General features: G+C 37.6%; 1 protein-coding gene across 5 annotated transcripts in view; it reads right to left on the bottom strand.

Annotated features, from left to right (window-relative positions):
• Window positions 1-3610: 3610 nt before the first annotated feature.
• tns1a (tensin 1a) overlaps window positions 3611-17454 on the bottom strand; it is a 78476-nt gene continuing 64632 nt past the window's right edge. For 3 of the 5 annotated variants that reach the window (XM_052559807.1, XM_052559809.1, XM_052559811.1), the window contains exons 17-34: window positions 13251-14771; window positions 11960-12037; window positions 10975-11162; window positions 10727-10802; window positions 10408-10491; window positions 10104-10130; window positions 8962-9109; window positions 8193-8824; window positions 8001-8090; window positions 7704-7832; window positions 7529-7624; window positions 7226-7303; window positions 7037-7108; window positions 6923-6952; window positions 6489-6657; window positions 5895-5963; window positions 5219-5248; window positions 3611-5127 (exon numbers count right to left, since the gene is read on the bottom strand). In XM_052559807.1, coding sequence (XP_052415767.1) covers window positions 4986-5127; window positions 5219-5248; window positions 5895-5963; window positions 6489-6657; window positions 6923-6952; window positions 7037-7108; window positions 7226-7303; window positions 7529-7624; window positions 7704-7832; window positions 8001-8090; window positions 8193-8824; window positions 8962-9109; window positions 10104-10130; window positions 10408-10491; window positions 10727-10802; window positions 10975-11162; window positions 11960-12037; window positions 13251-14771 — 3659 coding nt within the window. In that variant the 3' untranslated portion in view covers window positions 3611-4985. The remainder of the gene's footprint in view (window positions 5128-5218; window positions 5249-5894; window positions 5964-6488; window positions 6658-6922; window positions 6953-7036; window positions 7109-7225; window positions 7304-7528; window positions 7625-7703; window positions 7833-8000; window positions 8091-8192; window positions 8825-8961; window positions 9110-10103; window positions 10131-10407; window positions 10492-10726; window positions 10803-10974; window positions 11163-11959; window positions 12038-13250; window positions 14772-17454) is intronic. The other 2 variants (XM_052559808.1, XM_052559810.1) reach the window with 2 other exon arrangements.

Raw genomic sequence — 17454 nt, 5'->3', positions numbered from 1 at the left:
GTACCAGGATGGCGCGGTTCCGTGTTGTTGTTCTTTGTAATGCTGGGCCAAGTTCAGCACACAGACCCAAGAGCATGGCTCTAGGAAATCTAAAGTGGCTTATTAGCCACTCATCATCATGGGCTAGGAAATCATCACGGTCCCTGAATACTCTTTCCCTCGGAAGTCTGCTATTGGCATAGTCTTCCAGCAGTAGCAGCGCATCCATTATACAATATGCACTTAAGTGTTGCTGCAGTAGGCTATTTATGTTTTCGGCGATCATATTTAATCATTTACACCTTATCACATTAATCACATAATGAGTGATAGGCCTACATCCATTTAAGAATTAGAGGTGGGCATAGATTAATTTTTTTTATCTAGATTAATCTCACTGTGATCTTGAAATTAATCTAGATTAATCTAGATTAAAATGGCTCATTCGAATTCTGCCGACGGCATCCAGAATATGTGTGTTACCCAAATAAAATTGACAAACAGTAAGTCTTTGAGAAGGGGTTTATCAAGCTAGAAGGTGCATTAGAAATGTACATCTCCTGTTTCCAAAATGCATCACAAACTGCTTGAAAAAGCTGTAAACTAATTCCACATTGCACAAGTGGGGACCCGGTGAAGGTTGTACCAGTGGGCTCTGTTTGAAATTGTTTAATTTGTATGTTCATTTATTTTTATTTATTTGTGCTATTTACACAATGTTAAAGGTTTTTTCAAGTTTGTAGGTGTCAAGGTACAGAAACTAAATAATTAAATGTAAAGGAGCACTGGATAGTCTTCAATGTAAAAATGAAATATACAATGAAACCTACATTTATTCAGACACCTTCAACATTTCTCACATTATTACAGTTTTGCTATATATAGCAAAAAATATATCTGGTGTCTGAATAATTTTTGGTTTGACTGTTAAAACTACAAAGTAGTCAAGAGCAGTGAGTGATTTTCATTTTCATTTTCTTGGATTAACATTACAGCAGCCAGTAGCTAAATTAGTAGCTAAATCCCTTTAAGAGGGATCCAATATAATACAACCCCTTTTTTTCCTCAACTGTTTACTTTAACTTAAGAAATAACTGACTGTTTTTTCGAGCATAATTTCCAATGTGGATATTTTGACATATTTCGTATGTATTTGTCGGCACTAGAGCAAAAATAAGCAAATTCGCTTGTTTTTAGCGTCTCGAGACGCCTTTCTCTGCGTGAGCCCTGAACACCAGAACACTGCGAGTACCGAATCGGCTCTTTCACATCTTGTTGTTTGTTTCAAACTGCGATTTGTATTTGTTCGTTCCGGTGCAGGAGGGACTTTGAGGAGAACTTCGCAGAAGAGAGCTCGGTTCAGTGTCACTGTCCGTTAGGCTGGCCTCAGCCAGTCGGTTATATAAAATATCAAGGTGAAAGTCATCATAGCTTGCTTAGTATAGACCCAGCTCCCAACCCAACTTTGAGAATAGATTAACGGCGATATTTTTTTTATCGCCCGATAAGAGTCTCGCGTTAACACAGCACGTTAACGGTGATAACGGCCTACCACTATTAAGAATGGAAGTGAAAGAAATTAAATTTACTAAACATGCATATATGTATCTTTAGGACTCATAATGGTGATTTAATGTTGTTAGTATTTTTTGTTGTAACCGGGACCTATGAGCAACTTGTAAGTATTGTAAATACTGAAATATGTCAAAGTAAATTTTGGCATTTTGCAAAGGGTTAATTCCCTTTATCCGCAGTCAGTTCCTCAACTCACCATCAGTGTCGCCAAACTGCTTTGTCTTCAAAATGTGCATATGCATGGGTCAGAGTTTGCGTGTAGGTGCGCATATTTTCACGTCAAGTTTTTCTTTATAAATCCCACCTTTTGCGCAGGAACTGGCGTACGCATGTTTTCAGCCCCGTTTTGTGCATACGCAAGCTTTATAAATGAGGCCCTAGGACAACTAGAGCCCCAGAGACAGATCCACTGTAAAGACCTTGTCTCAGACGGCCACCAGGACAAGACCACAGGAAAAAGATGATTCCTCTGCACAATCTGACTTTGCTGCAGCCTGGAATTGAACTGCTGGTTTCGTCTGGTCAGCGGAGAAGTGGCCCCCCAACTGAGCCTGGTTTCTCCATTCTGTCACCGATGGAGTTTCAGTTCCTTGACGCCCGCCTCTGGTTTGCTTAGTTGGGGTCACTTCATCTACAGCGATATCATTGACTTGATTTGCAAATAAATGCACAGACACTATTTAAACTGAACAGAGATGACATCACTGAATTCAATGATAAACTGCCTTTAACTGTCATTTTGCATTATTGACACTGTTTTCCTAATGAGTGTTGTTCAGTTGCTTTGAGTCAGTGTATTTAGTTTAAAGCGCTATAAAAATAAAGGTGACTTGACTTGACTTATTCGGATGAGCAACACTGAGGTCCTGTTGATCCTGAAGGTGAATGGGTTCAGGTGGGCCAGTGAAGAGCTTCAACACATAACTCAGAAAACCTTTTCTGTATGGTAATTTCTTTGTGCACAGGATTGAAAAAGAAGATAGAGAATGGAGAAGCATGGAGAACTTTGTTTACTGTCATCAGTAATCCTTGCCTCAACTTATTTTATTAAACATGGGATACTGAATTAGGAACTTTATTGGCCTATACTAGGTCATGTTGCATTAATTGCATCTGGCAAAGAGCTATCTTTTTATGCCTGTAAATAGCAAATAATAAAGAGTATCATGATTGAGGGAAGTCATTGTTTAAGCTCTAAGTCACCTGTTATTGAATCAGTTTGTGGTGTAACAATTTAATTTTAATAAGAGGGTTGCTGCAGCAATTGTGCTGTTTAAGGCTTCATTGATCACTGTGGAACAAAAAATATTTTCTCCTTTGCTGAATCTAATGCTGTGTATTGATATTTGCTGCTTAATGTGAAACACTGAAATCTGCTGAGAAACTCATACAGCACTGATTATTATCACTATTATAATAACACAGAATGACATCAGTTTAAACACAAGATAATGGACATAGCTTTCAATGTAATTCAGGATGATCACCATTTACCAAATGGTTCATTTTATGATTTTTTTTTTTACTTTTTTATTTTCAACTGCACATGGTCTGTCAAATTGCTCCTTTTTGACCATTTGAAAATAGACAAAATTGACTGTAAACCCCACAGTTTCTCTCATTTCATCCATGATCGCTCTCCTTACTAACTTACATTTGAAAAACAGTAAAACCTGACAGTAAATATTGCACTGCTAACACATTTTAGGTGAATTGCTTTGACTTCCTACTAATGGCTTACTTAACTCAGAGTTTATGTGTACCACCATTGCCTCTTGTTATAGAGAAATCTATAATAAAACACTTTTCATCCTGTCAGTTACTTTAGATTATTATTACTTTTAAATATTCCATCTCTTTTGCCCATCTATGATTATAAAGCACTTCATAATGGTGAACAGAGAATGTACCTACTATAACAACCTACAGTAGTCAATGACAGAATGGAACGCGCATTACACAAAATTCTATATACATTTGGCAAACATATTGTTACATTGCCTCTTTTACATTTCCACATAAAACAGCAAATAAATGACCTCTCTTTGACCAATAACATAATCCACATCAATCCAGGAGCTATTTTAATCACACACATAATGGCAGCACTCATGGCAAATTTCTATACACATATTAATTGGTGCTTTTTTTTAAATCTAAAATATTTTTTTTTTCAGTTTCTTTCACAAACATGCCTTTTCATTCTAAATCACCTAACACAGTGACACAGTGAACACACATTCAAATAAAGACAAAAACTGTAACATACATTTTACATCAAGAGCTTCTCAAAACCTGATTTTGATATTTTAGCTAAAATAATTTCTTTTAACTTTTAAGTCAAGTTTTTTCTTCTTCTGTAGACTATAGACACTATATTTTAATATTAGTTAACCATGAGTAATACTGCAACAAAAATAAATATTCATTAAATGTCATAGTTTGTCATAATATATCTTAAAGACAAGTACAAAATGGATCTACCCATGCACTCAAACAGTATGCAACAAAATGTTGTCTTATAATTGTCACTGACTGGGGCAAAGCTGTGAATGGGATGTTGAGCACAGTTCAGAAAAAGCTAAACATCTAGTACCACAGCCAGGACATTTGTGGGTAGAGCCAGTGTTCTTTTCTTTCCATATGGATATAGAATCTCAGCATAAAGTTTCCAGTGACTGCAGTGTAGTTGCTATTTCCATGTCCGCAGGCAAGTGTAGCAAGTCTTTATGTGGTTATCAGTTTGGCAAGGTGATTTTCTGCCATTTTTGGACCACTTTTTTTTAATGAGATTTGGTCTGTTATTTAAAGCGAAAAGCTAAGTTCTGCAAAATGCTTTTCTGAGTAACAGCAGAGCAAACTAATGTCCTCTGAATTCAGAGAAAATGACTTACTCTTGTGATTCTTGCAAGCAAACATGCAAAATGGCTTCTTCATACTTTTCACAGGAGGACAGAGAAAGAAAATTTTTGAGTTTTTGACTTGTCCAATCTTATCTTTTTATCTTTTTTACAAAATAAAAATAAAATGATCGTCAGACCTTATTTTTTCTGAACTCTACCTTTGGTTGTTCAATCACAATACTGGCATTTTCTCTAAATATTATTTATATTTTTTATTTGTATTTTCTTTTTTGTAAAGTCCAGCCTCCTGATAAAGAAGGCCAAAGAGACAAACTGTATCCCTGTCATTTACACTTACTACAGTACTTTAACCCTGACATATTCTTAATCTGCTTTTTTTTACAGCACGATCTTCACAAAGAAGAAAGAGTAAGAGCCCAACCACCAGAGTTATTCAACAAAAATAAAGTAATAATGTATGTAAAAAGAATAATCCACTCTGGGAAAATGAGTTAAGTATAACCAAATCCTCTTTGGTGAAAAAAATTCAGATTCATGGAGAAACCAAGATGGTTGCTAGATGATCACTCAAGGTTTCTGGGTGTTCAGCATGACTTTGGAGACAAAATGGACAATGGTTGAAGAAGACTGATCTGGTTCCAGCTCAGCAAACAGATGAGTCACATTGTCAGTCGTGCTTCCTTGTTTTCGAGCCACAAACCCAAATAGTCTGTTTTATAAACCAGAGTAAAGTCATGTTAGTCATTTTTTGTTGAATATTTAACAAAATTATTGACATTGATTTAATGTGGTATACTCACATTGCTACACCACCTTCTGCTTTATTCCACCTGTGAAAACAATGGGATACAAACTCTTACTGAATTTACAGTGCCCCTATTATGGATTTTTGGGAAATTACCTTTCATGCAGTGTGTAACAGCTCTAAGTGAATGAAACAATCCTACAAAGTTTTAAATCTTAAAGTGCACCGTGTATAGTAAGTTACGGTCTCTCAAAAGAAAAGGTCGACTCTGAATCATTGAAACCCAAGCTGTTTCATGTAGACATCAACTTATAGTCATCATATTGCCCACCCACTTCTTGGTCTTTTTGCAATGAAAATGCGAATTCATTCTTTTGGAGAGGTAAAATAGCGGTTTCCCTGGTAACACTGTTGCTTTATCAGGTATTACAGGCAAGATGAAAAGGAAATGAGACCAATTGGACCAATAGCCTTTTACTTAAAAGTGATCATTGAGCTAATCGTTTGGGATTCGTTGATCAAATAAGGTAAAAATAATTGCATATTATAAGACAATGAAAGTGTTATTTGACTCTCTTGCATGCATGTCAGTCTGTAAAACCAAAATATGAACATTTAATTAATACCCATAATAGGGGAACTTTAATGTAAAACTATATTTCTGAAATGATGAAATGTAGTGTATGGACCATGCAGATGAGCAAACTAAAATACCTAAACAAAATACTTACTTTCTGTCTTGTGGGTCCAAATTGCAGTAAGTGATCATGTTGATTGGGTAATGACGACGGAAAAAAATCCTACAAGGAAAATTAAGTTTGGTTATTCCAAAATCACACAAGCTTGACTAAAGACAGCACCTATAGGGGTAGTTCACCCAAAAATTATTATTAATTTTTTTTTTCACCCAAACCATGATTTACACACCCTGAAGCCAAAGGTGTATATGACTTTCTTCTTTTAGACGTATACAATTGGAGATGTCCTGGTTCTTTCTCTCTTGACAGAACGCCACTCTCATTGTGAACGTGCATAGGACAGTTAGAGGAAGCTACTGTAGAGATTACACTTTTTATGATGTATGGATACAGTTTTTCGGGCTTCAAAATCTTATAGCCAGTTCAATGCCATTATAAAGCTGGGAAGAGCCAGGATTTTTTTTTAAATATATAAACCCGATTTAATTTAGCTAAAAGAAATATATATATATATATATATATATATATATATATATATACCTAGGATGGTTTGAGGATGAGTAAATCATTGGGTAAGTTGTCTATGTAACTATTTCATTAAAAATGAATAATAATAAATCCACTCACTTCCTCTGATTGTCAGTGAGTGTGATGCCGTGTGTGGACACTTTGAAGTGGACACTGGTTGCTGTAGGAGGAGATCTGGCAGCAAGTGTTTCAGTAATGGCTTTGGCCACAGCCTGAGGACCAGTAAGTGATTCCATTTCCACAGAGTTTATGTACAAAACATTACATGCTGGGAGAAAGAGATAAAATAAGCGTGAAATATAGTTTGCATCTCAAACAACACCAAAACAGTCCCACATACAAAGAATGACATGAAAAAAAGGACGTCATAGCTATTATTTGAGGCAAGTCAGCTGCTATCACCTTATTTTAAGGACTGGTTTCAGATGCACATGGTGAGTAGTTGATTTTCATAGCCAGTAGTAACTATTAAATTAGCATGCAAATAGTGACACAAATGCTGAAGATATTACAGAATATTGTGCCATATTTACCATAAAAATCTTCAGTAGGTTTAGGAGGTCCTGAAGTAGAAGAAAGTTGACAAGAAATTATGAGACAAATGAGATTTACATAGAGCAATGAGGGGAAGTGAAAGAAGCACTCACCTGCTCCCTGTTTTAACAAATCCATGGTTGAACTTGTTGGCGTGGCTAGCTCCATGGCCTCTTCATTTGGATCTGTTCATAAAAAGGTCACACATTAAGACTAGTACAGGTCAGTCAGTGATTAGGGCAATACAAAAAAAAATGGCATTTACACGGGCTACAGGGATTGTGTGATAATAGCATTCTCACCTCTTGTAGGGATCATAAGCTTGCATGGAAGAGCCAGAGGTGTGATTGCGTGTTGATATACGAGAGCCGACAGACACCCTTAAACACATACATGAACAAAGGACAAATTATAGCACACACACACACACACACACACACACACACAAGCTAATATATTGGAAGACTGCAGACTACTTTTCAAAGGATACAAATTTAAGTTATTACAATACACAGTAGACAGAAAATCATAAAAGAATCACCACTGGAAATTATTATCATTATTATTATTATTATTATTATTATTATTATTATTTATTTTTTTACCAAAGTAGGGCTCGTTTGGGCAACCCTTAAGTCTCACGCCCTTGGCACTGGTTTCAATCAAGAAGTGTCGTACCAACTCATTTGTGATGTCACCAACTTCAAAGTAAGAATAAAAGATAAATGAGGATGAAGTTCTGTTCAGTGATGATAAGCACAATGCATGTAGTTATATTACCTTTCTTGTTCTGCTGCATTGTAGGAGGGGGAGAGGCTACTTTCATGGCTAAACCATATGCTCCTCTGAAAGAGTTACTGTCTCGAATGACAAATGCTCCTGGTTCACGATCTTTAAGAATACAAATGGCTGAAACATATAAAAGAGTAAATTAATTTCTAGTCATCGATACATCCCTATCAAGGCAAAACACTGCAACAACATTAATGTTCAAAATAGTGTTTTGCCTGCCCTATGATAGACGGGTTTGGCTCCACTTTACACAGATTCAGAGAAAACTTGCATCAAATATAATACCTTGTTCCCTGGAGATTTCTGGTTTGTACCAAAATTTGGATGTATCTTGAACAAATTTGATATTGATTCTTATATCTGGAGGTCCATCTGCTGAAAAAGAACAAATGGTTTGCTTAAGTTATTGATCAAATACACACATATTTTCATTTAGTCTTTTTTTTTCAAGATTTCTATCTGCAGTTCTTATATTACCATATATTGAGGCAATTGCAGGTCCTTGTGTAGGAGTGGATGTTTTCCTACTTTCTATGCTGTCTGTTGGAACACTTTTAGAATTCTCTGCAATGGATCCTGCTGTTACATCCAGGGGTAGGAACAATGAGAGGCTACAGGATTGCTCTAGGGGAAATGAATGGGTAGCAGGTCCAGGCTGAACCAAAGTAGTGGTGCTTTGCCTGGACTCTGCTCCATGTCTCTCATATGGGGTGGTCTGAACCCTAGGTGGGGCTTTGTGATCTGGGCTAGAAGCAACTGGAGCAGGCGAGTAATGGCGGTCTAGCACAGGGCTTGGCGGGATGAACTTGCCGCTGCGACCCAAAAGAGGGCTGTTGGGAGTGGTTGGTTCACTGCCGACATTGGCTGTTGGTAGACGTCGTCCCAAAGCAGGGCTACTTGGACCACCAAGCCTGCGTTGAAGGGCAGGACTTGGAGGTGTATTGGTGGCAACTGTACGGTGGAGTGTGTTTGGGCTTCCTGGAACATGATGAACACCCACAATGTTAACAGTAGCTTCATCAGGGTTAAGGTAAGTAAAGGTGTCTGGGAAAAGAGGAGCCCGGACGGGCTCAAATGGAAATGATGCAAAGGCAGGCTGCCTTCCAAAACTGTTAGAAAGAACAACATAAAAATTTAGAAAGCATGAGTATATTAAATTAACCAGATACGTTTCACCCAAACAGATGAGGACACATACATATATTTTGAATTTGAAAAAGAGGGCCAGTGGTCAGACAACTGTTACCTATCAGAAATAGCATTGTTGACAGGTTGAGGTGGGTTGAAAGAGTGGGCAGGAGGAACTGTTCTTTCAAAAGCAGGAGAAGATTGATGTTGCAAAGGAGAAATCAATCCCCCTCCTCTGACTCCTGTTGCCACAAAACCATGTTGCTCTACAATAAATAATAAATAAATAAATAAACAAAAATACACACAACACACACACACACACACACAAAATAAAAAAAATAAAATAAAAAAAATATAACCTGTGAAAGCCTTTTGACCACCACTGCTATTACATGATATGACACAAATTTGGGGATGATGTGATGAAAGATCTAGGATGAGTTCAAAACTGTATGTTTTCAGCAAAATTTTAAACGGAGGTCAGGCAATATGGTTAACATCAGAAAGATGGATATTTTATTCCACAAAAATACTAAATATATAAATCAGCAGGATCATGACTTAAGGCCAAGAACACCAGTGTCAAAAGGAGGTGAATATTAGGATTAGGTTTTTTATTTATTTTTTTTCAAAACTTGCTAGTGCTGTCCTGAAACTGTTCTACATAAGGGCTATCTCTAACCCTGCTCCTGGAGAACTAACGTCCTGCAGAGTTTAACCCCAATTTTTCATTGATTTCAACAAATTTACTGTCATTACAGATGCTTATGAAACCCCCCAACTCAGAAACTCTTGGCTTAAATAAACTTCTGAATTTTCCACTTTTTGGTGGCATTCATGTACATATGTTCAAGTTGTAAATACGATCTATCCGACATGACTTTAATGCACCATAAGCTCTGCAGTACTGTAGATCTTCAAAAGCAGGCTTAGCCACCATGATTTATAATTGAATTTAAAATAGGAATAAACTTCTAGAGTCACAGAGCAGAGACGTTTGGCAAATATTGTTGACTCTATAATACTTAAACACATCAACTCTGGGGACCCACCGGTGGGTCCAATGTTGCATATGCCTAATTAAAAAAAAATAACAGCTGAAGTGGTTAAATTCAAATTCAATAAAACCCACATAAACAAGAGGGTTTGCAGGAGTTAACAGCAGTGAATGTGTGCAAGAAGGAAAGTGTAGCATTCTTCGAGATAATAAGCATGTCAGTGTAAGGGTTTCCACTGTCATTTGAAAAACACTCTTACCTTCCATATCATCACTAGAATCAGAATCTGACAGCAGAAGGCATAAAAAGAGAAAGAGGAGCAATGACAGTTTTTTAAAATTGGGAAGAGGATAATAACAGTGTGAATTTGTTGGGAATGCACAGCAGGAGTACAGCGACAGAAATTAGCACTGTAGATGGATGAAAGGGGTGGGGTAGGGGGGAATTTCTGAACACTATTGGCCATGTAAAAAAAAAACATGCAGTCTATTTATTAAATTATGACAAAACTGGAAAATATACACAAGTGGACAGTGCACCACACTGGTTTTACAGGTACTCACCTGAACTACTTTGTTGTACTAGAGCTTCTGTAGGATTCTGTGCCTTCCTTTCTGTGACTGGAAGAGCGAACTGACCAGAACGGCCTAATTAAACAAAAATACTTTCATCGTTAGTTTTATGTGCTCAGAAGCCACAAGAAAAACACCAGTCATGCATAGAAGTGAACTACAAATATGTTAAAAATTGAAATTATAAGTCAATATAAGTCATAAGGGATACAGTATATGCTTTTTGGAGATTTATCTTAAATCACTAGCTTAGTCTGTACTAAGGTTGTGGACAATATAGGAAAGGTAGAGGTCAGGAAATGTGTTTCACCACCACTACTGTGGGTAGGACTAAAAGGAGCTGATTCCATCTCCTCAAAGGCCTCTCTGTAGCTATGCACTGTTTTCTGTAAGGGAAACATATAGGATGACAAAATATTAAAGTATAATGTACAACTAAGAGAAGTAAAAACACTTAATAACAATATACAATGACCTTTTTTTTAATATTACAATGTCAAATGAAATGATAAAGGGAAGCATACAGTATATATCCAGAATTCATCCATTATTTTATACCTCCTTAGGTTGTCCACCTGGGTTCATTGCAATTGTGTTGGCAAAGTCTGGAGATACAGGTTTCAATGGAGAGCACACTCTGTGGGCTGCACTGTCATTTTGGCTGCTGAGGTACTGGCTTTCACTTGTGGTTCGTCGGCGCATAGTTGGCATGGCTTCATCTGGGGTTACTGTACGTGAATGTGATCCTAAAGAACATGGAAAAGTGTTCTTCAAGCAAATGCAGATCATGTGTCAGAAGGGTTAAGTACTTTAACTTTTTGGCAGTTTTAACTCTTCAAATATCAGTTCCATTAGCACTATTAGATTAAGGACTATTCCAAGAATTGTAGCGGTTTTATTAAAATAGATCATGCCCTTCATCATTCATTGGCCTCTAGTGGCTATTTTTTTTTTTACTGAAACCTCCCCAGATTCAATCCTGACATAGAGTATGTGTACATTTATGATAATAGCTGATTGCATTTAAAAGTTATAGTCATGTATTTAAAAGCAATATATATTTGATTACTATTGATATTGAGACTGCAGAGAATCTTCTTACACCATTTTAATTCAGTTCAGTGCAAAAGGCTCAGAAAAATAAGTATCAAAAGTTTTGCCAAAATACAATATGGTGGAAGACTTCTAGACGGTCATGAAATTATATGAAATTTGTGTTCAGTTTGACTTAAGGATTACAGTGCTATAAAAAATAAATAATTTGTGACATGGTTAGAAGCTATAATCTGTGATGGTTAGAAGTTATACCCCAAAATGTGATAATCTTGACTCTGACTCCTAATAATAATTATGACAAAATGTTTTAAAGCTTTATTATATTTTCCTGCATACATTTAGCTATTGACCTTTTAATAATTCTAGAAAATAAACAAACAAACAAACAAAAAAGAAACAGGCAGAATGTAAGACGACAGATGTAGAAAGAGAACAGAAGGGAGTGGAGGACAGAGGGAGAAATGGAGGATCATGAGAGGGGACAAACCAGAGAAGGAATAGGAACGATGATGTTCAGACCGGAAGGGCATGCTATTGGAGATGCCCCGGATGCGGGCGTTGTACTCTGGGTGGAGGAATAATGGAGTGGGTTGAAGCAGAAGAAGAGGAGGAGTATGAAGGTGCATGTTGGAAATCAGTGGTGTGAGGGATGATCCACATATCACAGCAGAGACAGACAGAAGGGGGAAAAACAAGAAGAATGAAGAAAGGGTGAATCTGAATCTTAATTTCTGGGTTTCAATTTAATTCTTTAAAATACAGTGCTACATTACAAACTGTACTGTTTTCTACTTGTACTGTACTTTGTACTGTTTTGTGTAATTGCATGTGACTTTCTATATTGTATGTGGGTAAAAAAATCAAGTAACAAAAATTATACAGTGGTCTACTTGGGGTACTAAGAAGCACTAGAAACACAACATTCTCAGTAGAATATGTTTAACAGAAATCCTGTTAAAGCAATTCCATTCACTGCCATAGGGTGGTGCTCCTATGTATTTTCCTGTAATATCAATAGTCTGCTGTTAAAGCCAGATAATGCATGGTAGCTGAAGCACAGAGCTGTAAGGTCTATTCTGGCCACTGGTGATTTTCATCTATGCAGCTATTCACTCCTACACAGAGGACAGTGTTGACATAAAAAGTGTGAGTATCTGCCAAGAATACTCTATATCTACATGAGAAATTAGGACACATCTATAATCTTCTTTCATCAGTCTTTAGTGTGTAGGTCAGCTTTATAGTTCATTATTAGAACATGCCTTCATTGTTTATCCATGCAGTGGGACATACTTGCAGGGAATTTTTTCCAATGTTTATGTTTGGTCTATCTCCTACAGGACTAAATCAAGAGATGAGCGAACTTGTTGACATTACTATGGCTCCATTTACTTACAAGGGCTGGGTGTATTGTCTTTCTTTGTCAAATATGGCTTAACATTAGATGCCACCACACTCTGTATGAGACTGTTAAATTAAACCAGGAGCAGGCTAAAGTAAACTACATGCTCTAATGATGTCAAAATGAGGCTGTGTAGAGTCATATCCTGATTATCCATCAATTTGTCACTTCATACTTAAATAATAAACCATAATAAATGCATGCCAGCTTCAGCAAACTTTGTAAATTTTTATAGTTTACTATAAAATACAGAAGCAAAAACAAAAACGCAACACATAAACTATAGATTATTTATAGACTATAGTGGACACTTTTTTCAAGTTTCAGTCATCTTACACAAGCAGCAAAAACCATGTACTTGTTCCTTCATTCTCACCTGCCACACGGTGGGCCACAAGTCCCTCAAGGTTCAGCATCTCATCCTCAGACTTTGGCTCAGGTTCTTTTGCAATGGTAACAGGGGGCAGTGGGGATGATGATGTGCTGTAGCTTTTCTGAGGGCCTGGGAAAGCGCCCTGAAGGTCTGGAGAGTAAGACACCTCGTTGCTTCCTGGGTAGACATACTGGGGCTTGATTGGAGATGGGAGGGGTAAAGTTGGTGATGGTGTTGTAACTGAACCTCCACGGATGCTATAGGGATCTTGCTGATACATAGGTGAAAGGGGCTGAGGGGACTGGTAGCCCCTCTGATGGTGCTCAGAAAGTGGAGTCATGGGGTAAGCAGGTGATGATCTTTGTGAGGACTGGCCAAAACTGGCAGAGGATGAGAGAGGTGGCCCACCAGTGACACTATAGATGGCCTGGTCAGCCTGGTAAGACGGTCTAGCTAGTGTCTGAGCAAATGGTGGATGGAAAGCTGAGATGTTCTCTCCTGGGGGAGCACTCTGAGATTTGGGAAATGGTGTATGTGAAGGCTCCAAGTCAAGCATGAGCATGTTTAGGGCATCTATAGACTGTTCTACATCTTGCTGTGGACCATCTACATGAGTTGGGAAGCGTGGCAGGGCACCATTCGAGCCAAAGAAGGGATCATCAACAAGACCATATTGATGCCAAGCACTGAGCCCTCGCTGCACTGCCTCTCGGCTGCTGATGTTACGTTCAGGAGCTTGTGGCAAGTACTGAGGTCCTCCATCCAGCATTAGACCACCATATGACTGCGAGCGATACATTCCTTCATTCTGCCCACTGTACTCTATCAGTCCATGTGCTGATGATGACCCTCGGAGTTGGTGCACAGGCATATCCTTTTTAAGGAATTTCCCACGCTGTCTCTCAACTATTTCAACTACAGTGGACTCAGTGACTTGTTTGCTGTCAGCTGGTGTATCTTGACCCTCAAAGGAGGAGAGTGTGCCAAGACTGCCTGCACTGTTATCTCCTATCTGACTTTCTGGGAGCTCGTCGTCAATGATGTCAGTTTCACGCTCAGCACCAGCTTGTCCGTTAACGTGGACCTGGGCAGGCACAAGGTGCCGTACACCAACCCCTGTGCTTGTGTTGGCAAAAGAGAGGAAATTCTGATGAGGGAGAAGTGGTGGTCCCTCTGACCCACTCAGAAGCTGTTCCAACTCTCGATTTTCACAAGGGCTAACTGCAGTCTCAGGGGGAGCTTGGCTCACAGGCCCTGAGGATGACAAAGACTGTTGAGCATCATCTGTGCGGTCTGTCTTAACAGAAGCAGTAGAGTTTCCTGAGTCACTGCTGACAGAAAGAGCATGGTCTGCAGCTGGTAGAGGATGATTGGCAACTGGAAGAGGAAGTGCGTGTTCAACTACAGGAGGAGCACGGTCAGATGAATAAGCACCATTGGCTGAAACAATTCCCTCAAGAGCTTCTTTCTTCTGAACCTGGACGTAAAGGCTGCCGTCCACTGGACCTTGAGAATGAGCAACATCTGTAAAATAGGTTATAAAAATGGTCTCATTAACATTATAGAATCCCTTTGTCAGATTTCTTCATTAGACACTCAAAAAATTACTGTAAATGTATACTATCATTTGCTCACCTTTATGAAATGTCATTGAACCAATACATGTTTTTTTCTGCAGTATTCTTAAAATGGTACATACAAAAAAATCCTCTGTTCAGTACCTTATCTGAAGTTGTACCATAGCTTATACATATTGTGTAAAAACTGTTAGGCTGAATGTACTGTAAGTCAATTTGGATAAAAGTCTGCTAAATGCATAATATATATACAATTTATCAAGTCATGTCAATTTTCCATTGACTGAACCCACCAACTGAACCTAAAACTATGTTCTGCTGAAAACCACAAATAACATTTAGCTCCCCTTTTTCTTTTTGCATGTGGGTCGTGTTCTATTTTAGCCATGTTACATTTCTTTCTTTTTCTGAGCCATTTTAATTTGTATAGAACTTTTCACAAACCATAGTGTTTAAATGCAACAGAAATGTGTTTCTTACGAAATATCTTCAAAAGATGTTTATTTTGAGAGAAAAATCTTTGAGAGAGACAAGAGTCATGGGGAGCTCATCCTCATGGCATAACAATGAATGTGTATTTCTGTCATGAAACTCTAGATTGTGCAGGCTAATAAGCACTCTACACAATCTGCTGCTATCACATTATTCACAAGCAAATTGATCTCTGTTCAGTCTGCAGCAATGCAGCTCAACATTTTAAAAGTTTAACTAAGTCTTGCAGCACAAAATCCTCAACCTCCCGTAGCTCCACCACTGTAGATCTGTTATGGATAATTTCATGTACGGTATTTGTGCAGCAGCAGAATGTCTTACATGTACCCAGCGGTGTGTCTGTGTATGTACACTACTGGCAGTAGCAAGATTACATATTTTGCTGAAACTGCAGTAAACTTAAAATTAGCACTTAACTAGGTACCAACCCTTATACCTTATACTACCAGTACTTAGGAAAGTACACTGTAAGTAGAATGTAAGTCATGTATTGTAAAATAAAGTGTAACCATTATGGGTTTATTGAAAAATGGATGCAATACATGTTTTAGTATGCTTCTTTTCTTTAATAAAACTGGCTGCAATTGGACCGACTACTTCTTCTTTCTTCAACTACATTACAATAATTAATTGTATATTTAATTCCAATGTAATTTATTTATTATTTTACTTTAATAATTTGATTATATTAATTAGAAATCATTGATTGTGAAGGTCTAATGCGCTAATAGGCTTGAACCAAAAGTGCAGTTTTGACCAAAGCAAATGAGCCAGCAACTATAACATTTATAAGATTCCACAATTTCCCAAACATCAATGTGTTGTGTATTCTCATCTCCCATCCCTGGTAATTGGCACATTGCCTTGGTAAAGAAGCATGTGCAATAAACTGGAAATAGACACGCTGAAATATGTAACCTAAACCTAAGTAGTATTGTGTAACTAATGAATGATTGTTGTTTGGTGTTCAGAAAATATGCACAAACCTGCCTGCCATGATGATTGCCAAGTTCTACTATGTCTGTCTAGCAACAACCATGGCATAAGGTTAGGACCAAGAGCATGATATCATGGGTAAATAATGCCAAAGTGTTGGTCAAGAGAGAAGAGGCAGAGGGCCTTTGCAGTTGAACATACCATAATCATGTTGTGCTTGCCAACTTTATAAATAGAGAGTGAAAGATAAGGACATACTAATAAATAACCGAAGGACAAAGAGGAAAAAAAAATCATGGAATGAGAGGAGACAGACATTATGGCAGCAGGGAGAGGATGAAAAAAGATTACGAGGTGGGAAGCAGACATGTAGACAGCTAGGCAGAAATATAGAATGGCTAACTGACAGACAGACAGACAGACAGACATGGGGGTGAGTATATTATGACAAATTACAGAAATGAAATAGGCCAATGGTAAGCTGAAAGAAATGGCAACTACTGTACATCAGAAAGTCTAAAAGACAAGTAACTGTAAGAGTTAAAACAGTTGAGGTGGGGATGGACTGTTTATATTCAACATGAAGTCACATAGCGATCTAGCTGCTGCTCAGTAAGACTGCACAGCTCATTTATATTCAGCATAACATCCTATCATCACACACACACAAACACACACGAATATAGGGCACTACTCAAATTCTTTGCAATTACTTGTTGCAAAGATGTTTAAATGAAATCTGGTTATGATAGGATTTAAGATTAAATAAATTCAGATCAAATTGCCGTTGGCAGTGAAACTATGTTTATTGTGTTCCAATTTTGTAGTGTTTAGCCAGAGAATATCAGATTTTGCTTACTATTAGCAATAATTTTATTGATTGGGACTCTAAAGGGGCCAGTCATATTTTCTGCTGGGTCCAGCACCCCTCTGCACCCCATGATTAAAGAACCCCTTCAGTGGAAGCAAAAAGCATTTTACAAAGGACATTTACTTACATTGGTTAAGTGGCAGAGAAATAATGATTTATAATAAATTCTTAAAGGGGTCATATGATGCTGCTAAAAATAACATTATGTTGTGTATTTGGTGTAATGAAATGTGTTTATGTGGTTTAAGGTTAAAAAAATATTATTTTCCACATACTGTACATTATTGTATCTCCTCTATGCCCTGCCTTCTGAAACGCATAGATTTTTACA

Source organism: Carassius gibelio, chromosome B6 (genome assembly GCF_023724105.1).
Source record: "Carassius gibelio isolate Cgi1373 ecotype wild population from Czech Republic chromosome B6, carGib1.2-hapl.c, whole genome shotgun sequence".
NCBI lineage: Eukaryota > Metazoa > Chordata > Actinopteri > Cypriniformes > Cyprinidae > Carassius > Carassius gibelio.
The sequence above is the reverse complement of the archived record's forward strand: the minus strand, read 5'-3'. Positions and strand labels throughout refer to the sequence as shown.